General features: G+C 31.8%; 2 protein-coding genes across 2 annotated transcripts in view; both read right to left on the bottom strand.

Annotated features, from left to right (window-relative positions):
- Positions 1 to 226: 226 nt before the first annotated feature.
- LOTGIDRAFT_118026 (hypothetical protein) lies at positions 227 to 2,241 on the bottom strand (the record flags this gene model as incomplete). The annotated part of the gene is made up of 5 exons (XM_009056618.1): positions 227 to 400; positions 933 to 1,061; positions 1,472 to 1,661; positions 1,879 to 1,973; positions 2,146 to 2,241. Coding segments are annotated over 5 exons (684 nt in total), but the record flags the coding sequence as incomplete, so codon positions are not given.
- Positions 2,242 to 6,656: 4,415 nt separating this feature from the next.
- LOTGIDRAFT_206444 (hypothetical protein) overlaps positions 6,657 to 23,183 on the bottom strand; it is a gene marked incomplete at its 5' end in the record, with an annotated part of 30,649 nt that continues 14,122 nt past the window's right edge. Inside the window, 14 exons of the mRNA XM_009056617.1 lie at positions 6,657 to 8,208; positions 8,445 to 8,625; positions 8,883 to 8,965; positions 9,678 to 9,789; positions 9,979 to 10,124; positions 11,072 to 11,173; positions 11,322 to 11,571; positions 11,778 to 11,857; positions 13,218 to 13,366; positions 13,777 to 13,873; positions 14,447 to 14,608; positions 14,855 to 14,905; positions 16,396 to 16,506; positions 20,533 to 20,537. Coding sequence (XP_009054865.1) covers positions 8,101 to 8,208; positions 8,445 to 8,625; positions 8,883 to 8,965; positions 9,678 to 9,789; positions 9,979 to 10,124; positions 11,072 to 11,173; positions 11,322 to 11,571; positions 11,778 to 11,857; positions 13,218 to 13,366; positions 13,777 to 13,873; positions 14,447 to 14,608; positions 14,855 to 14,905; positions 16,396 to 16,506; positions 20,533 to 20,537 — 1,637 coding nt within the window. The 3' untranslated portion in view covers positions 6,657 to 8,100. The remainder of the gene's footprint in view (positions 8,209 to 8,444; positions 8,626 to 8,882; positions 8,966 to 9,677; positions 9,790 to 9,978; positions 10,125 to 11,071; positions 11,174 to 11,321; positions 11,572 to 11,777; positions 11,858 to 13,217; positions 13,367 to 13,776; positions 13,874 to 14,446; positions 14,609 to 14,854; positions 14,906 to 16,395; positions 16,507 to 20,532; positions 20,538 to 23,183) is intronic.

Below are 23,183 nucleotides of genomic sequence, written 5' to 3'. Positions count from 1 at the left end.
TATGTCTAGGGGGAACCCATACCCCCCACTGGTGCTGCAAGTCTAGTCAATCAACCACATTGATCTAATATTGATATATGACAGTGGTCATTCACAATGGCCATATAACTTTAAAAGATTCTTCATAATAAAGCTTCCCATATCACAAATACAATATAAAAGAAATATTTAATTATGTATATATCCTATAAATAAAAATTTAAATGAGCTAGAAAAAATGCCTTCATCAATCACACTTCCCCTTATGTTCTCTTTCTTCTTTCTCTCTCTTCTTCAAAACTGATTTAGGTAACCGCTTTGTCCATAATCCATTTTTGATCTTATAATCTCTACTCTCCTGAGCCTTGGCACCATGGTCTAATTGAAATTTAACTAAAGCTTCTAATGGTCTTGTTAATATCTGAAAACATAATCAAGTTCTTAAGCAAAAAATATGAGTGTAGTGACTCATGGTCCTTGACCCCTGTTACTCACAATTGGGTCAATTTTAAAAAGCATGAGCCACAAAATTCACATGGATGGTTTTTTCAGAGGCTATTCAGTTACACAATCTTCTTTTAATCAGATAATATCATGTAATCACTCATCCTTGCTATGTGCTTTACTTGAGGAAACAGATTCAGGGGCTGATTTGAATCTTGAAGATATGGTAATAGTCTTCAGAAGTACTATAAATTGCATAATTCCTTTAAACATACCACAAAGTAGGAATTTTACTGTCTATTTCTAAATATGTCTTTTCTATATTTGGTCTAAAAAAACACTGATTAGCTTAGCTAAAAAATACTTCTGTTTCTTAGACTATGGTACGATTGGTCAAGGGGATGGCAAACTTATCCCTTTAACAACTATATCCTGTAGTATATATAATCCTTAAAAAATAACAGCCTCTTTAATACTGCAGCAACAACAAACAGAAAAGTTTGACTTACATCAGCTATTTCTGGTTTCTCTTCTAAAGTAGATAGAGCTAATGCTACTGATTCTAATGTAGATAAGGAATGGTCATTAGGTTGGGTTCTAATACTATATTTGCTTCTACCAGTAAAGTGTACCTGTACCTGAATATATAAGGTTGAAAACTAATAAGTTCTGAGCACTCTTAAAGATAGGGCTACTAAAGTATTGAATCTATTGTGAGAAACCAAATTGCAGATCAGCATTAGATTTTCCTCAAGGTAATCCAAAACATCTGGCTCTGTTCCAGCCTCTGATATTTGGACAGTTGTCAGCTAGAGTAGAGTCAGGAGAAATAAGCCCTGTTTTCAGTTAAAAAGTCACATAAGTGACTTTTTAACTGAAAACTGTCAAAATAGCTATTGGAGGCTGGAATAGAGGCTGATGTTTTGGCCTATCCAAAAGGCTGAGCAAACAGGATAAAGTCTAAATGCTCAATCTGTTCTACTTTTGATTTTAATATCATGACAAATCTACAGCCCTCGACCTAAATCACAGGAAATGCATGGCCAACCTTTTTTGGAATGTGTAACACTGGATTTTGGTGATAAATTCCTTTAGCTTGTTGCCAGGTACCATCAATAACAATTAGATTGTATTGAGTTGACAAATCATTTGATATATTTTCAATATTCACAGCATCAGGACCTGGAAATAACAGTAATGTATTTGGTGCATTTATAACTCCTTCTAGATCTGGAAATCTGCAAATGAAAAGAAAGTTATGGCTATCAACACTTTATTTACTGGGGTTATTTTTAAGCGTTGACTAAAATCCCTTTTTAACCATTTGATCATTCTCATTGCTCATATATCTTTTAAGTTCTTGCTAGTTTCAAGAAGCCAATTGAATACATGTTTCAATGTTTATTTGGCAATATTTGCTTATCCTTTTCACATTGTAAAAATACTGATACTTACTTTGAGCGTGGATATTTTTTGCCTTGAATGAGATGACATTTGTGTGAAGGTAAACTTCTCACAAGCATTGGAGCAGTTCTCAAACATCTTGTTTCCTGTAAAATGATGAGTAATTCAATTTCCACATGCGTGATTTAAGTGCGAAAAAAATGTCTTTGCAAGAAAGTATTATATAATACAAGTTTTAACACAAGAATGACTTTCTATTTTGATCAGTGGACAGTTTATAACTGTTGCTAATACCATTGAAAATATTGTTATTATTACCTCATATGGATGTTGTAAAATGTATAAATTGGTTTCAATTGCAATTGGCTCATTTGGTAAATAGGGACACCAACAAACTTTGATGGGACGCCTGCAAAACACGAAATTATAGTTATTATTTCATTATGGACTTTGGTAAGACTATTGTCTGAGCAATTTTTACCATTATTTGTATGAGGATTGAAATAACAGCTTCAATATTGTACCGTTAGTCTAAGAATGTCTTTGTGATGATGAATATAAACATGAGCACACATTATGACCTCAAAATATTTTTACCAGAGGACAATTTTCAACCAAAATTTTTGACTTTTTTTCAGTTGAAAGAGAGGAATGTGGTTTTTTTTCAATGTAAAGTTTCAAAACTAATATTATTTATCAATGCAAATACATTTTAAGACTACCAGTAGACTATTTTGAGGCTGCTATTCCAATTCTTATAAAAATAAAATAAATAAAAATATTTTGCTGTGCAAAGACAATAGGCCACACCTTACCAATGTACTATTTTTATGCCAATTTGCTCACTTATGCAGTATTTAAGGCAATAAGTCACAAATCATAAATGGTACAGCCTGTTCGGTCTCTGTTTTTCGTATTATCCATTGATCTACGATGAAATATCATTCTCGAACTCGAAAAAAACGAGTTTTCTTACGAACATAGTCTGCATTCTTCTCTGCGAACATTAAGAGGCTGGTAGGTCATTGTTTCCTCTGCTAGGATGGATATCGATGACATAAAATCATCCGATTCATCCTCACTGTCTGTGAAATTGGAAATATTTCCATGTTCTTCTAATTCAATGTTTACATTCATGGGCGCAGCCATTTTGAAAAGTCATGTAACTCATTGTGAATAATAATCTAGACTACAGTTAATTCTTTTCTCAGACCAGAAATTTTGATGATCTAAAACATTTTTCTTTGACCTTTCAGGCATATATATGTGAACTTCTGCGCATTTGAAATGTTTGATGGAGGTCCATTTTGAAGGTCTAATAAGTGCAATGGCTCTCTGGATTTTACACAGGCTATAAATATAATATTGAAGAAAAAGGATGAATCTGACTGTTAAAATTGTGTCAGGGAGACTACTAGTAGTAGGTTACATTGAAGAGTGTCAATAACCAATAAGTATCGGATAAAGTTCTCTTCAAGTGAATACAACGGAAATTGACTTTGGCACAATAGGCATTCATTCAACAACGTATAGTCATATTGAAACAGTTGAATACACAAGAAAACACTGATCAGAAGAATTAAAGGGGGGATTGGAATAGGAAGAAAATATTTTGTAGTGAATTGACAAAGGTCAATATTTACAACTCGATCTAACATTGACAGAGAGAGAAGTTTGTCGTACTGTGATAGTATTTAGATAGTGGTTGGTCTTGTCAACAATTTATCTCTCTTGTGTTATCTTCAACGTGTTTTGAATCGTCCTCAATCCATGAATGCAATTGAACATTTGCTTCTATAACCCACGAGCTATATAGATGTATTACTGAATGCCATCGACAAATTCCATCCAGAATAAGGATGATTATGAATGCAGATTATGAAAAATTTATAGCGAATCATCAAAGCTGCATTTAAAAATATCCCCATTCTTATAATTATCAAAAAACTACAAGTAAAACTAAAAGAGTGACGTTGCGCACTTCAACTCGGTGATAGATGTTATTTAAGTCATTGCTTCCGCGGTGGCTCAGTTAGTTAGATGCTTACGCGCTAACGTTAAAGATCCCTCGACAGTTGGAAATAAAAAGAGAGAAGGTCAATGCCGCTGTCCTAGAAAATTTCCCTCATTAAACACTGCATGGCGTTGCCAAATTAGGTCATAAATCTCTACTCATTTCATTGATATGTTGATAAACCTACTCGTAACAATACACCTTAACCTCAATCCTGTAACAAAAACTTTCTTGCACTAAGCACTATTGGAATTTGGACACAATATCAGTCTCCAAACAGGAAATAAATCAACCCACCAACATAACAGTCCCATCTTCTTTGTCTGATTCTCTGAAGACGATCTTGAAACATTTGAAATAGTTCGCATATATCGTTCAGATTCTAATCTAAATGTCAATTCTGCTGTAAAATGACCCCCGAGTTTCATCAAACAGACTGATTAGCACCGTGTTGAGGCAAGGTGGTGAGCAGGATAGACTCTAAAGTGCCAGCAAACATCAAGTCAAAACAAAAAATGGAGGATCACTTCAAAATAAACATTTTCAAAAGCATTTAAGAACCTGGTTTAAGTCGGGACCCTCATTGCAAATATTTCGTATTTACCTTACCCATGTAAACAATGTACACACAAAATATGTTTTCTGTTGAAGCCGTTTAATAAATAAACATTTTCTACCTCGCAGATTAAACAGTTTTTGTCTTTTAACAAGTTTGAAAAACAAATATTTTATTTCGTTGGGACTTCCTGATAAATGAACAGTGATAACAAGCGACAGTTTGTCAAGCTTATGCAGATTATTGATATAGAGACACGACATTTCCAGAGTTCTTCACATTCCACGAAACCGCAAAAAAAAGCGTATTTTGGGTTTTTCTCAAAGGTTTTTATCACTAACGTTGATATCGCATAAAAGAATCCCCCGGATAATATGTTTAATAGCGTGAGCCAAAGTTTGATTTGCTCAACAGTCAGTTCTCAAAACACAACGCTTTCTGCAAGGATACTAATGTATCTGCAACCTTTCAAAATTAATTCATTACCAGTGATAAACGTCTTTAAAAGTTCCGATTCAAATATTTGAATGACACCTTCTGATCTGCGAGCAACTGAAAAAAAAAACACCAGCAGACTGATATCACGGTCATCTGTGATTAAATCGGTCCAAAAAACTCTTGGATTGAACAACACCAACTGTGTCAGTATTGTCAGTACGATCCAAAAGGGTGGTTCGGCGCATCGAATGAAAAACAAGACCTCTCATGGCGTCAGTGGAAAACATCTTTTATTTGCAAGCAAATATTATGTAATTATATGGAATTAGAGATTTGTTTGTTTGGAGTCAATGTTGACAAAAAGGGAAGTGAATTCCTTGGGATATTTGTTTTGATTTGAAAATAAAGGAAAATCGGAAATCAGATAAAAATGTTTGATCTCGAACCCGTACAGTGGCGTTTCTACGGAGGTCAGGCTCCCCAAACCCCGGCTTCGCCAGAAAAAGAGGATGATCCGGTTTTGGCCCCAACTTTCAAAATTTGTATAAATTTACATAGTGAAAGCATAGCCTGTGCTGATCAGTAGAAAATACCAGGATAAAATGACCATCCGAAAGGCTTCAAGCTCCAAGTTGCTTGACTTTAGGACGAAGATCCCTTTCAAAAGAATGAATCATTGCAGAAGAATATGATGAAGAACAAGTTGTACTCATTGAACTGACGACATAACCAAGATCACAAATTAAACATCACCGTTCGAAAACCTCGTCGTATGCACGATGTAATACGTTCTTGTATGAGTGAAGTTTGAATTACTCCCACTAACAAAACACTAAACACTTTATGTTGGACTCGAATCGACAAGAAAGAGATATTTGGCCAGCTCAGGCTCAGTGTGTATTTACTAGTCAAATAGTCGTAATCTGATTGCTTCTTCTTATTTATTGATAAAGGCCAAGGAAGTTTACTGTGGTTAAATTTGAATAAGCAGAGTAACACACATTCCCGCCATATTGACTTTGTTTCAGAGATGGTTCTTGTATACACATGCGTTAATTTACACACATCCCACATACGACCTGCCTGATATGTTTACTCTCTTTCTAAATATAGGGTTTATTTTCAAACTAATTTGTATTTGATATCACAGAAACCCTTTAATCTGAGATTTGAAAATTCATATTCCATATCAAAATACCAACGATATGATTCCTTTCCATTGCTCTTAATTCCACATTGCTGCACCTTGCTAATAGCTTCTGATTTACGTAGCTTTTTTATGACTTTCACAGACAGGTAGGAATTAACAGAATCCTCATTTCAAGATACAACTGCAAGTGGTGGGTTTATTGATACCTACAAATTCAAATTCCTTCTCAGCTTATTTGAAGATAGGTGAGTTGTGTACCTTAAAAATAATTGCATTCAACAAATTAAAGTTTATTGAATATTGGACTCTTATACCAGATAATGAAAATTTTTAAACATTACTTTGTAAATTTGTTATATATATATTATAAGATATCTTACAATTTTAAGGTAACTGTATGAGGCTATAATTTCAAACTGATCAAAGTGTCTCATGTAGGACCAAAATCAATCATGAATAGTGGACAAGCATTAACGGCATATGAAATTAAAATGCTTGCTGACAACAGAAGACCATGGCCCCATTCCTTCAAAATTGGCACTACTACCATGTCATAGTCTAAGTTTGGAATTTTACATTGAGAAATACCATAGCCTACTTAGACAATATTGATTATAAGATTAAGAGTCAGCTCTAGTTTGTGGATGGGTCAATTAAAATAACAAAATTTTATGTATAATAGACAGTTTATTCAAAGCACCAATATATTTTATCTTGAAATCTTAATCCAAGTTAACAAATATAACAGAAGAACTCATGTGTTGCTCTAGAAGGTAGGCCTAAAAACTCATAGGTTTATATTATTCACAAATTTCAAATCTATTATGGATGGTGGTATAGCCAGAGTAAACCCTAATACAATGATTATTTTGAATCCAAAATACACATTTACTACACCTGAGAAAGGTTCCATTAAAACTAAAGTAAGAAAAAGAGAAAAGAAACAACCATTTTTTACAAGGATAACAACTTATTTTTGCGATGATCCTTTCTACCATCTGGTCCTTTACAAAACCGCTTGGGGATTGATCTTCTAGTATTATTCTATTGGACAATAAAAAGTGCTAAACACAGAAGATAATTAAATAAAGTGAGAAAAAACAAATACAGAAGGTAACAGTGGCCTTATAGATACATAGTTTGTCAAGTCCACTGAAAAATGACCAAGACTACATGCCTGCCAAAATGTAAGAATGTAAATATGGAACACAATAAGAACTGTACACGTTGATGAAGTCAGCTAGACTCCCACTAGTATGAGTTAGAAAGAAAGCATTCTGGAAATACTCAATCCATAAACTAGTCTTATATGGTCAAGGTCATAGACTAATTTCACCTTCTATTTGAAGAACAACATTAAAAAGTCTTCATTTTCACATTTAGACAAAAAGAACGAACATGTTACAAATGTTTCCGTAAACTAGGAATGAACTTATTACACATGTTAATTATCATATTATTATGCTTCATATACTGTACATGTGTTATTTTATATTATACTACAATCCTGGTTAATCCAGTCACACAATATATTTATAGAATGATTATCCAGACTTCATATTGATTCGATATATTCTTTTATTAAAACTTAGTCATGAATCAAGATACTAAGCAAGTCATTAATTTTTTGTTGTTGATATTTTCACATACATCCATTCACAAGTTCCACATCCTTGGAATAACATTTAGCCAGACTGGCTATTGGCTAACCGTCTATTTGAACACTGTCATAGAACATCACTTATTTTACATCCATAATGTAGTGCAGAATTTTAGCACTTTTTTGTACAATATTAAATATACACCAAATTCACTTCTGTTACATTCAGACACAAAATACTCTTGATTTTCTGTAGGTCCCGACTTATCCATTAAGGCTAGCAGCATCTATGCTATGTATATCCATTTAAGGGTAATCATTTCCTTAAGTCCCTCAAGCAGTTGCTTCATCATCATCTTCTAGAAATCGTATCATTTTACTAAAAAATTCCAGTATTCATTACTATAGTTTGTTACTCCTGCTTATTCCAAATTAGCATCCACAAGTCTTCAGTATGCCAAAGGTCACTGATACTTCTCAACTTTAATACTGTGTTTAGAAATGACTTAGTCAGTTTAAAATATAACTTCATATAATGTTGCTTTTTTATCTCCTGATCCAGTAACAATATATTTATCATCTCCTGATATATCACAACTTAACACTGACGATGATTCTTTAGACTGAAAATACAAATTACATTATGTTAATAATAAATATTGCATTATTACAGAAACACCTAATGGACCAATGTAGACGAGACAATATCACACTGTGTACAAAGAGGAGAACTACGCCAGGACGACATCAAAGCAATAATAGTCTGATCCACTCCACTCCAAATTGCTATCTGTCATGGGATTTTAAACAGTCAAAGTCTGTAGCATACAATATAATTTACAGTATAATTCCAACCTACCTGAAAGATGCTGGCACCATATGGAGTTCTCCAGGCATTGAGTAAATTATCTTTTCCTGTACTCACAAACCATTTACCACAATATGCAAATTTAAGAGAAAGAACACAACTTTCATGTAAATGGAGTTGATATTTGTCAGGTTTAGCGTGATGTAAAACTTCCACATTACTGCTCTCCATACTGAAAGGTAAAAAACACACATCAATAAAAACAACAAGTCACAAATATCTTCAGATGATAATTTGATTACTTCCATTCAGTAGGTCTACGTTTCCTTCCTTCATTTTGCATACTACACTTAACAGAGTAAATTTGACTTGTTCTTGTAATGGACTGTATGAAACTTATATACATTGACAACCTGAGATAAGCTCATGTCAAAATTATTTTATTTTTACCAAATCTTTATGTGCCAAATAAGAAACATAGCAACTTACCCTACAGCTAGCCAGTCACCAGTAGGACAATATCCTAGTGAAAATATCTGAGAAGTAAAATCATGTTGCTGGAGTTGTCTCCCCTGTAATATAAAATAAAGAGTTGGTAAACAAAGGAAGGAGGTAAGAAAGGTCAGTCAGGCTATAAATATAAATTATTTAAATCTAGAAAACTCTAGAACTCAATTTATTTAGTTAATGAAGACAGGTAACACCATGCAGTGTGTAAAAGTCAGTAGACATAATACAGGATATACATAATTCAAAACTAGAACAACTTGAACTGAAATGAAAAGTATGGAGCTTTATGTCCTACTTTTCTGCACCTTAAGGGCTAATGAAGACAAGCAACACGAAGCAGTGTACAATGAGGGAAATTTTGCCAGGACAGCTGCATTAGTCTACTCTTTTTCGATTTTCAACTGTCAAGAGATCTTTAATGTACACAGTCTGAAGCACACCAGGCCTTGGTTTATTGTCTCATCCGAAACGACTTGCCCCTTTTTCCATGTCAGCCCTGTCAAGGTGCATCACTGTGAAGGGGAAACCGGGTTGAAAAATCCGAAGGCATTACCTCGACCTATGCCAAGATTCAACCTTGGGCCTTCAGGTAAGCGAGCAAGCGACTAACTCACTAAGCCGCTGTGGATCCACTAAAACGACTTGAAGAAAATCTATGTTGAATATCAAGCAATCAATCAATTGTCCATGCATTATAACTAATTAAATTTATTTAAGATGTTTAATTTTTTCCAAGGTGTAAAGTTTATGTAGGTGCCACTATAGTAGACTAACCTCTCTTAAATCCCAGGATCTGACTGTATTATCTAAACCTCCAGTCCATAATTTACTACCATCAGGTGATATATCAATACAACTAGCTCCATCTGTATGCCCTTGAAATTGTCTGAAAAATATTGGTAATGATGAATTAAATGGTGCGAGATTGACAATATCATAAAAAAACACTCAATACAGAATGGGATTGAAGTACCTGTATATGAAATTTATTATCATTTGCAGACTAATATAAAGTGAGCATGGAATGAACTCTGGGAATTTAATTCAAGAGGTTGAATTGATATCTTATATATACCTGACTAAAGTTTGATTGTGTAAATCCCATACAGCTATATTACCATCACTACAACAACTAAAACACACTTTATTATCAGGACTTAAAGCTAGAGCATAACAAGCTGGAGCACTCGATGTTAATTCTGCTTTTATTCTGGGGGTTGGCTGAAAGATAGAAAATACAAAATAACAGAAATCATTCAATGGTGAAAACCCCCCAAAAAAAATAGCTCTTCCATTCTTAAATTGTGATTCCAACTTCATGATATATGATCGGGTGATTTTACAAATGCAATACATATATAGCTTATATGTTTTCTATTATAGACAATACTTCATCGGTTAGCCGAGTAATTAATAGTAATAAAAACTTAATTGATATTCAACACTGTTATTGAAGTGAGAAATTTACTTGATATTATATTATAATATTACCAGCTGACAACAATAAATAGGCCTATAATATTATGAACAATATGAAAAGGGAAATTTGAACATATTACAGATAAATGACCTTGAAATGACCAGACACTGACAGTTTCAAATATCTGGTCCCCACTTGAAAATGTTAAGCAAAATCATGTGGATGGATAGAATGTTTAGTCCTATTGGCCCTAATTACTGAGGTGCCAAAAATTATAAAAGGCCACAAAATGTATTAAATTCTTGTGAAATAATCTCAAAATATCCCAAAATTTCCAAAGTGTGTTGGAACACTAATCAGAATGTATGTATTCTTTGAATAAATTCACTGGAGGAACGGACATGTGCCTGCTTGCTTAGCTTAGTCTTCAAAGGCAATGATGTTTATGTCCAAAATTTCTCTGCAAATCATGTAGGCTCTAAATGCATTGATGTAAGAGCTCATAATTGTTTCTCTTTTGAACTATTCACCATTATCTCACCCAAAGTTTTTCAATTAAAGCATGAGCAGATTGCTCATTCTATATGCCATATATTTGTAATCATAATAAAAAGGAACTTTCTACAAAAGTTGAACAAAGTTAGGGTAGGAGGGCATATTGATTCTCCAAGAACACTGGCTAACTGTCAAACATGTGACTCACACCTCACAAGTTCAAACTGAAATTATTTTAAAATTAAAGACTTACAGCTGCTAAATCCCATATTGATAATGTACTGGCTTCTCCACCAACGATTAATGTTCGACCATCTTGTAATAATTTTATTGATCTGATATAGTTGTCTCTTTGCTGAAAAATCAGAAATGATCTTTTTACAAATAATCTAATTTTTGGAAATTTTCACATAATCACAATACTTACATTTGCAAATAATTTTCATGCTATTATGTCAAGCTGTAAAAAATTCAAAACATCAGCATAAACTGAAGACACTTACTAAACAATCAAGTTGAGAAACAGGACTTTTATTTCCAGGTTGACTAATATCCCAAACTTTAACACAACCTTTTCCTCCAGTATATACATGTCTTGTTGGGTTACTAACTGTCACTGCACAAACAACCTCCCCATGATTTAAAGTATTAATTTGACGAGCATGTCTTGGAATTCCTGGACCAATCAAAGCATCTGGTGGAAAAGGAACTGGCTGTATTTGTCCATCACCACTCACATGAAAAGAATATGCACTGAAAAATAAAAGTAAATTCATTTCATTCAGGAACAGTACTGAGATCATCCTAATGTCAGTGGCCTTTTTAAAAATTATAGTTATTACTAAATAAAAAACAAATTTGCATGTTCTAATCTTTTTAATCTAAAATTATTAAATGATATTACTAATTGAAAATTACGTTAAAATTAATAAAATTAATAAAATTAAAATTACACTTACGGTTTGCCCCCTGGAATGTTGCCAAGTGCGGGTCTCATGTGTTCATGCTGGGAGGGTCCATCATATCCCCCACCTCCTGGCTACAATAACATATAAAAAACACATCATCTTTATTAATAATTCATAAGGCGTCATTATCATAATATAATAAGTTATATTTCAATTGCACCATAATTTCATTACCTTATTATCATCAAATTATATTTTAATATTTTTATGGGTTTTTTTTTTATACTATGCAATAACCTTATGTTATATTTTCACTATGTTATAACCTTATAATGTTATAATTTCATTATGTTTTAACCTTATAATGTTATATTTTCACTATGTTTTAACCTTATGTTATAATTTCACTATGTATTAACCTTATGTTATAATTTCACTATGTTTTAACCTTATAATGTTATATTTTCACTATGTTTTAACCTTATAATGTTATATTTTCACTATGTTTTAACCTTTTGTTATAATTTCACTACATATTAACCTTATGTTATAATTTTACTATGTATTAACTTTATGTTATAATTTCACTATGTTTAAACCTTATAATGTTATATTTTCACTATGTTTTAACCTTATAATGTTATATTTTCACTATGTATTAACCTTATGTTATATTTTCACTATGTATTAACCTTATGTTATATTTTCACTATGTATTAACCATATGTTGTATTTTCACCATGTCATGTCTAGTTTTTAAAATGTTCTATTTTCACTATATCATTCTATGTCCATGTATACATGATATGTTATTTCTAAATATTTTTATATTTCTATATTGCACTACAATTTATGTATTGAGCCCTACTCTTTAATAGTAAGTTTTTTTGTAATTCATCAATTTTTTACATTACTAACAATGTTATAACTTCTTTTATGTTCATGACATCTGTTGCTGAAATTTATTAATAATTTCTGTGTTAAATTCAGTGTTGCAGAAATACATTGCATTCATAATTATTTTTCTTTCCAGATCTCTGACTTGGAAAATAAAAATTCATTATATAGCATTTTTCATTAATACATGTACAACAAATTTTAACTGTTTTCTTCCCTGCCACAATGTAGATTGTAAGAATATTCTTACTAGTAACAATTTACACAGGCACTCATCCAACCAAATGGTTTTAAATAATTTTAAAGCAAAAATCCAATATATCTTCATTTAAATTCTCTACTTAACAGTTAATAGGATGAAAAAAACATGCTTGACTGTCAATTATAAAATGTTCTAAGATAAGTGTACTATTAGTTCCATCAGTGGTTCATATTTCTCAGAAGAGAGAAAAATATATGAAAAAGTTTGTATTAAAGTAAAATCTTCAATGAATTTTTCCCTGAAGTGCCATATCTTTCATGTAAATTATAATCAAGATAAACTTCAAAAGCCTTTTTTGAGGTTCAGATTCTTTAAAAAAAAAAAATACTTACCATGCTGGGGTGTCTTTGACCAAAATTATTTAAAGGGCTTGCACCAATACCATTATGCATCACACCATTGGGTGGGTAACCATTTGGACTCAGTTCAGAGGGTAAGCCCCCAGGAGTACCATGAGTGGGGTGAGGCATAAATGGGTACACTGAAAATCAGAAGATTATTGTATAACTCCTTGCACACATGTTCTTTGTGGATTTAAAACTTTCATACACAAAACTCAGGGATCAAATTAATTGGGCCAATATTGTGAGAAAACTACAGTAAATGATCTTTGAAAACTTGTAGTGCACTCTCACAATGGTACAAATAGTGAGATTTTCAGGATCTTCAGACATTTTTTGCCAGATACGGAAGTATGAGTGATCATGGGAGAAAAAGCAGAAACTGAACTAAAAACCCAAGAAATCCATAAAAAACGAATCCCCAGAAATTATACTGATACACAATATGTCAACAAATTTATCAATAATCAAGTCTTGGATAAAAAAAAAACCCATCAATTTATGATGATTATCTGTTTCAAGGCAGATAAAGACTATAAATAGACTGTACCTTTATTAGGTGGTCCACCTACTGATGGTCCAGGTGTTATGTTACCAGTACTTGTAGGTGTATTAGGTTTCGATACAGGTGTCACAGATTTATCATTCTATAATCAAATATACACACAAAATTAGCAATATGATATTATTCCAAACTAATGTTATTCAATACGGGACACCATACCAACATAAAGGATTCACAAAACATTTTTTCAGCTGCATTGGATGTTATAACACCTAAAGCATCTAATTGCACGAAATGAATTCAAGTTAAATGTCTCTTATTCATTGTAATTTTTGAAGAAACTTGCCATCCCTATCCTAAAATTTCTCTGACCTTTTGGTACTTGATAGTAGTGAAATATGATCTAGTCAAGTTTTTTTGGACTTGTAGAGAAACAATTGTTAAAATCATCTTTTAAGCAAATTTAATGCTTCATGAACAAATGTAAATGGATGAAGTTTGCAAATAAAACTGTCTCGGTCTGCACTATGTGGACTAATGATTATGACAAAAGGGATTGTATAAAGAAACAAACAAATAAGAACAAAAGCAGTTAAATTAAACCATAAAAACTTCATGGTGATTCAGATTTAAAAAATAACTATCAATTATGAATATAAATAGTAAACAGGATATTGTTTTTGCAAATCTAAAGGGAAGACAACAATTTATTTACCTCTTTCACCTTGGCTGAACCTGAACTGGCATGGGATGATGCATCACTTCGCGGACTGCTTCTATCATTCATTTCTTTTTTATGACGAACTAGTGCTGGATCTTTACTGTCTTTAGGTCGTGGTGAAATTTCACGGTGTCCATTCATTGGTGAAGTGTTATCCTGAAATTGATATTAATGGAGATTTATACTCAAAACACTTTCTAATCCTAAAATGTCAAGTTGTACTTGAGTCAGTTTTATTAGGTTATTATAACCATGTCAAATGCATTTACCATGTATATATCATTATAATGTAATACTTCTTAATTACTAAAGAAAATCTGATTTTTTGAGTATTTTTAGAAACTTTACATTGTTTCATGTGTACATTTCAAAGCAAAGTCAGAAATTTGGAAATAAGCCTACCTCTCCAACATCAACAACTAATTCTTGGTCACTTTTATCTCCATCATCTTCCTGTAAATACATTATTTGAAATTAATGAATAAATTGTATCACCATGTTCATCATTATTATCATTATTCATTATGGTTATCATTTTATTATAAATTATCATTATTATTATAAAATGAAACTGTAATACTTTAGGCCATATTAATAAACAAAAGCTGAAAATGGGTAAGAAGGTAACATGTTACACGGCTAACAATAGGAATAACATCTTCTCTCCCAGGGACTACAAAACCATGCCTTCCACTATCTTTATAAGCTGTTTTTTATGATACAATTTAATAAAAAAAAACTTACAAAATGTCTAATTGTGTTAATGGTTTTTATTTATGGGACTAGTGTTTAAAAGATAATATTGAAACTACTATTTTTTACTAATCAAGCGTTCTGATATTGGTTTCAAATATTTGCACTGGGCTTAAAAGAAGCAATACAGGATAATTGGAGAAAACAAAGTAATAATAAGAATGAAATTAGAAATGGAAATTCTAAATTGGTTTTCAAATAATGATATTTAGAAAGAGTCTAGCGAAGGAACTGCAAACAATTCTTCTGCTTACCAAAATGGAACTAAATCAATTGATTTTCCTTTAGGGAGAGTCATAACAATAAATATTTAAAAATATTAGTCTCTGTTGATCGAAGCCAACAGGCAACAATTTTACTTATTTATTAATTCATTTTATTTCACTATCCTTTGGCTAAAAACGGGAAATTCTTTTCAGAAAAATCTCCAAATATTGATTAAGCCTTCAGGGACAGTGTTCTTTTAACAAGATTTTTTGTGGGAATTTTGAAAAAGTTTTTAGAGAAATAAGGATGATAAATAACATTAATTTGTAAGAAGTTTCCGATGGTAATAAATAATCAATGGGGAAAATGATTGAGAAGGTTTTGAGACCTTTGACCCCATTCTAATCTCCTATATTTTAATCCATTTTTATCAAGATTATTCTAAGAAGATTACAGACTTTTTTTTTTAAAGACAAAAATCAATAATTTAAGGAAAAAATCTTATTTCCTTCATTTTTTTCCCTTCAAGTTACAACTGATTGCTTAGAGACTTATTCTTACACCATGGGTACTCCTGAACTTCCTTAAATTTCTTACAATTTGACATTTAACATTTTCCAAAATCAAAAGACTTTTAACAATACTTTTACAGAAAACAATGTTGCCTATCTTTGAATATAAAAACATTGCATGATACGATGGAACAATACCAGCGATATTTGTTGTGAAAAATAATTAATGATTGCTGCGTGACATTTGACAACTATTTTTTTTATTTCTTATTTAACATAGATAACTTGGGTTGCTTTCAGCTGATAAAGACCCTTTTTACGGCTGGGAATACTGGAATACTGATGAAGATGACTTAATTCAGGTCACAGTCTTTTTTATCTTACTAAATATATTCTTCAATCAAACTCTCAAGGCTCTAACAAACTGCCAGGCTAGAGTTTTCTCTATAAAAAAATATACTCAATACTTACTACTTTTTCATCTTGTCTGCGTTTTTTGGGAGGTTCACCACTGTTTCTGACATCCGGTGATCTACTTCGAGGACGGAATTTTTCTCTTTCAGCTGGAGATGCTGATCTTCTCTGTAAAATATAACATAAAACAATAGAGATCTAAATATCAGTCTTACTGTTCTATATCTCACTAATTGTATATTATCTTGTATTGTCCTTCTATTCTGCATTTACTATTATATACAGACATTTGTTGGTCTTATTTTCCCTTTATATTAAGAAATATTGAATGAAATTTTTCATCGTTCCTTTTTGCACTACTGTATAATTTGACAACTCTTCCACCAATTTCACACTTTCTATAGAATTCTTAAGCATGAAATTGTAAATGCACCACACAACAGAAAGTAATAACTTATTCAGAGCTTGATGTTCCATTCAAAGCCAATTTAAAATGAATTTAAAACCAATGAGAGGGAAATGGGGTCATTGTATTAAAAATACGATCAACATTACACCTTTCAACTTGAACTAAGATGTTAAATAAACACAGATTGTATTCTATTTGAAATCTGATTAAAAAAACAGTCAATAATTGATCACAAATTATTCACAAAGACATCAACTGAGATTCTCTACCATTGATTCAACGTAAAGAAGAAAATAAACATTTACTTAAGACAATTGAGACATTGGAGTAAGCCTGTGGAGTGGATTGAAGGTAAACACTAGAATAGTTTGTATTATCATCTTCATATTACCCACTGACCCAACAGTTCCTGTGTGGTAGCTTCAGGCGTTTGCTGTCTATATTTTGTTACATACACAACAACAGGTGGGGCAGAATCAGATCTTTAATATGTTAAATTTTGTACATTTCCAGTTCCTTGTCAAAGTCTCCAACTGTCACTGGAGATCGAAATTATCTGCACCAACAAGAACTTTTTCTCTGGTAGCCAAGTGACCTGTATCATTAACAAAGGACACTGGCTTGATTCTATCAATGCAAAGAGTTAAACCCGGAGATATAGTTAAGGGAGTTGAAGTTAAAAACACTAAATGGACTAAACATGGATTTATTCTATTGGCCTAAATAAACTGTAAGTTTGTGATATAAACTAAACTAAGATCACAATCAAGTGACTGTCAAGTGTTGATAAAGGATATGATAAATAATATTTGAATAAATACTTGAGCAATGTTGACGCAGAAACAATATAGACCACCTGACCAAACGTACAGTTTACACACATGCTTTTCTCACCATTCACCCAACCAATTTCAACCAATATATCAGCAAAACTAAGTAGCCTTCAAGAGCTCTTTTAATATATTTTACGACAGGCATTAGAATAAATATATTAATAGGACAACAACCAGTTTATTTAACTTTATGAAATTTTATCGATGTCTCCACCAAGATTACTTATTCACTTATTGACTTCTATTTACACAATGAAATCTTTTTAATTTAATGATTGTTTGCTTTAAAAAAAATTCTCTTTAACTTTTAATTACTTTTTATAATCTTTACATTCATATCTCAGCAAGGAGTGTCAAAAAAATAGTATTATGTGGTTAAATTAAAAACTCCCAAACCACAATATTTAAGTGCAAATTACAGTTATAATAGTCAACAAATAAAAGGTGAAACACAGGTATCAGATATCTTTGTTACTTAAACAATGGTGAAATTCAAACCAAAAACTGATCCAAGTGCAATTTTTAATAGAAGTAGGAAATACCTGTACTAACACTGATTGAATGGAATAATAACACACTGTCATAATTGAAATAGACTTTGTTTGATCTGAAGTATTCAATTGACCTTTTACAATGTAAGGCATATAGGTGCACATTTACCTCTTTTCTTGAAGCAAAATGGGGACAATACAAGACATGGTTTCTTGGTGGATGAATTTTCCTTGTTTCTGCTGTTTAATCTAAACCTAGCTTATCGTAACTCTTACTTTAGAGTTCAGTGGCCATGTTGTTTTGATGCTGTCTGACAATTTTGAGGGTGTGGTATCTATTTGAAGTCCTTTTTTTAAAAAAATAAGTTGTGAACCAAACTGGCTCAAGAACATAACTGATCAACAAAAGAAGTCTCAAAGTGTTAATTGAACTTCAATTTTAGTATCCAAATGGTATAGGGTGTTATGGAAGCACTGGCCAACATCATAAGAAGAAAAAATTGATTTGATGAAACACAATCGATCCAATAAAAGACAGAGTATATTCAAGTGAAAGATAACAGTAATATCTTTATAACCTGGTATAAAACTACAACTTGACTTTATAGATTGTTAGTTTAAGTACATATAGATTAGATTGTCAGTGTAAAAACACAATTAACAAATAATAGACAAGACTTTTAAACAGTCAATAGGACTATTGAAAATATTTATTCTTTTCTTTCAAGAGAAGTTGTTATGCTAATTTGATGTCTTTAATGGATGTCTTGTCAATTGCTTGATTTTTTTCTTTTCTTCAATTCACCGTCTTAAGTAGATGATTAGTTGATTGTCTTATGCTTCATATAGAATTTCACATTTTAAAAAAAAACTACATAGTTTGCAATCTTTTTCAAATTAGTACAAACAATACATGATTTTGCATTATAAATCTTATCTTCTGTACTATGCTCATTTATGTCTCTTTGCAGTGTTTGGTAATCTTGCATAAAATTTGCATAGAAAACCTTAATGAGACACTTAAAATTCTGCCTTTCTCTACAGGGTAAACTCTATTTCAATTCTCACCAGCTCATTCATTAAAATAAACTCATTTGGCGGGAAGCTAGAAGTAATCTTTTGTCACCAGTAAGACCAAACATTGCATGTGGACAGAAGAAGCTTCCATGTTTGTTCAACAAGCCTCTCATTCGTGCAACAAGAGTAGAGAATGGAAAAACGCAGGGAACATGAATTGCGCTCCACAGACATTAAATATTGTGGTAGAGGAAGAAGGGTAAACAGTTAATATCTTCTAACAACACTCTACCTAGCTCAATATTTACACTTCACACTTGATGCATACTAAACCCGGCTACCTCTACACAAACCAATGAGGAATTGGAGACAGCTCAATGAACGAAGAATGTCATTTACTTAAGTTTCAAAGTAATACAAAGCTGATGAAAAACTATTTGTAACATTTGTTCAGAATAGTTAACATGACAGAGGCGCTTTCATGTTTACTATAGTGTGAGTTGCCAAGCACATATTTACTTGCACCTAATATTTGTTAAATCTTTTACGCCAGATTTTTTTTTACAAAGGTTGTCGAGAATCTATATATCAAGCGAGTAAACTGAAGAAAATGTCAATAATTTTCACTGTCTGATTATTTAACCAAAAGCTATTTCGCCTCTTCTATGCAAATATTGAAGAGAAAAAAACTTCTGACAATATTTTGTGTGGTAAAGAATTGATTTCTTCTGTCAAAGTCGCCAAATAAACAATGAATAAATTTTGCATAAACCCATAAATTAGACTAAAATATCTAAATGTGATATTTCACACCATGCATCATGTCTTAAATCAGTTCAATACCAGCTTTGTGATTTCTCATTCGTCTAGAATCATTCAGTTTATCTAACCTCTGAAAACTGAGAGTGCTTGTCTTAGCCATGTCTGCATTATAAAAGAAACTGAACAAACTTGATCAGTTATACATGTATATAGACTCCCCACATTTGACAAACAGATAGTTAACTGAAGATGGCATGAGACTTTCTTGATAGATGTTGAACTCAATGCTTAATTAATGAGATCTAATGAGTCCACAAGCCAATAGGAGGTAAAGCCTAAAAGATATTATGACATTACTGATGAAAACTAAAAATTGTCCATAGAGAAAATTATAGTTACGCCCCTTGAATAATACGAAATTGTTCAAATTAAACTAATTCAATAAACAATATACTTTATATTGAATAATCCACTATATACATAAACCATAAACACACTCAAATACCATAGGATCAATTTTAAAAAACATCCTGAGATCCATTGGAAAAAATTACATGAAGCCCCCAGCTAGTTTGGACGACGACATGTAGTATTTTCTTGGTACAACTATGTAGGATATTGATTAACATGGTAAAAGAAACATGTTATAACCTGAGGCTATTTACTATCAACTAAGACATACAATTCCTATAATTAATACAAATATTTGTACACATAGCAAAACAAACTTTTATATAAACGTTACAAATACTTCAATATTATTAAGTTTGTGGGATGTAAAATTGACATTTTTTTTATTACATGTCAATCAATACGCTGTCTCTCTCAAATTTTTTAAAACTTTAATCTTCCATAACTTTTTTTTTAGTCAGAATAGTACCTTGATATTACAGTTGGACATAACACTTCAGTATATCAGTTATTCAGACGAAAATTCAATAACCAACAAGGGCAATAACTCTGATTTTTAAATTTTAACTTGACTGACTAGAATGACTAGCGAATATAGTCAAAAAAACTTTGCTTAAAATTCGTTTACAATCTTTACTATCAAAGTTTTAACTCTTAACATTGGTTTTTCGTTAAACCTTCAGCTGATCAATTTAGACACGGTATTCAGATGAGAATTCTGAATTTTTCTAAATTCTAAAAACATTTGCAAATCTAATCTGAATTGAAACCTCTCAACTCTGTGTCAGCTTAAACCTTAGATGTTTTTATGATGCGATTAAAAAGTCGCCAGTTTTGTCAGTAAAATGTCAGCCATGTCAATACCAAGTGTTCAATCTTTTCTCGTGTATGATAAGTCAGTGAGCGTCATCTAAACTTCATGCACTAATTAAAACAAGATTAAACGATTTGAAATTCTTTAAAATTTTACATTTCACCTCCTCTAGCAAACAGACCCACAAGTTGAAAAACTCGCGCGACCAAACCTAAAAAACAAATTCACCAACAATTTGACTCAAGAAATTATCAAGTATATCTTAATCTCCACTGCACGTTATAGAAAAACAGCAAGTATTGAATAGCAAACGCTCAGAGACATGAGGTCTCGGGAGTTTTAATTACTGTCGACAAAATGAGTGAAGAGTTTACTTTAGATCAATCGTTTTCATTCCTCCAGACTCTTCAACCATTCAACCAATAAATGTGAAAATACGGAATGCATCAATCCAACAAAAGGTGATTTTAGATAGATGAGGATTACTAACATGTCAACATTGAAGTAATCTGATTCTTCTATGATAGACAAGCACCTCATTTAACAAGTAGTACCGTTGTAGACATAACACTTAGCTGAGTAAGCCACGAGTAAACACTCATCATAATAGAGAGAAGAAAGGGAGGAAAGGCTTGAATCAACATCACGACTAATTTGAAAGAACAAATATGAAGAGAGTTTTACACATCTATATTGCTCTCAAGTTGCTGTAAAATGCCTGTATCACAATTACCCTCATGAACAGAAGCCACATTTCAAATGCATTAGGCAAATGAGAATGAACTAATTCCATCAAAAAGTTCTTGCTTATGCTTTGCTTAAAGTTCAAAGTATTAGGCATGTAGCATTATCCAGTATTTTTATCTGGTAAGATTGAGCTAGAAGTATCATTTCTGGAAGACCTCCATTATCTCTCCAAACTTAACACCTTACTGATCTTGAGAATAACTGAATTTGTTAAGTAATATTATTTAGATTTATGGTGGAATATAGGCATATCTCACCAACCAGTACTTCACTGGGCTATTGTATTCTATAATACATGTATCCTCAATTCATATCACACATGATGCTCTGCTGCATTGAAATTTTTGTCTAGTACTCTTACTAATACAACTATTGTTGAATTTCAATAGCTTTCATAATATTGACAAAAGTACTAGAAATTATTACATACAAATATTTCAAATATGTTTTAACTGACATTTTGTTTACTTTTTTAAATGAAAAAAAGAATATGAGTAATTGCATCATTCTCTAATTACAAACAGTTAATTAATAAGCATATATACCGTACTTTATGAGGTTTTTACAATACAATAGACACAGAGAAAAGATTTCCAGCTTGAAGTTGTATTTCAATTGATAGAGATCATATGACTACTAGAATGACTAAGTGAACTCTCTGCAAAAGAGACAGACTTGCCAGTTATATGCAGCCATGCTTTATGTGTTTTATTTGACTGATGTTGATGACACTTTTTCTCATTATCAATCCTCATGAAGACAGCTACTTTTGGAAATTTTGTTTAATTTTCCAAATTAGGGATCTAGACGAACTGGTGAAAGCAAAAAGGATGCAAATTCTCTATCTAATATATAATGTAATTTCTCCAAGAGAAAAGTAATTTAATTGACATTGAAATATCTCTGAACTCCTAAAAATATATCTTAGTATGAATGTAAATGTGTATGACAAAATGTAAACAAAAGGCAGTATAATAACTTACGTGTTTTTCTTCTACTGAAACAAAAACAAAATAAAATGTATTATAAAACAATATATTATTATATAAAGCCATTATTAAAAATATTATCTGTGAAAGGTCTAGAAGGGGTACATATGTAACAATTGAACTGTTTAAAGTGTAGCTAAGCGATATTAAAGTAAAAAACAATTTTGAATTCTTGGAGACAAAAGTCTGGAATCTTTCTAGGTATGTTAAGCAAGCTGGCTAAAGTCTAGCCAATTGAACTTTTGTATCGGTAGTTGTATCTATGCAATATTCAGTTCTTGGAGACAAAAATCTGGATTTCCAGCTCGGAATCAATAGATGCACATTAAGCTTGGTTCAATGACTCATAGAAATAGCAACAGGACAGCTGTT

Source organism: Lottia gigantea (assembly GCF_000327385.1).
Source record: "Lottia gigantea unplaced genomic scaffold LOTGIsca_28, whole genome shotgun sequence".
NCBI classification, from domain to species: Eukaryota; Metazoa; Mollusca; class Gastropoda; family Lottiidae; genus Lottia; species Lottia gigantea.
The sequence above is the reverse complement of the archived record's forward strand: the minus strand, read 5'-3'. Positions and strand labels throughout refer to the sequence as shown.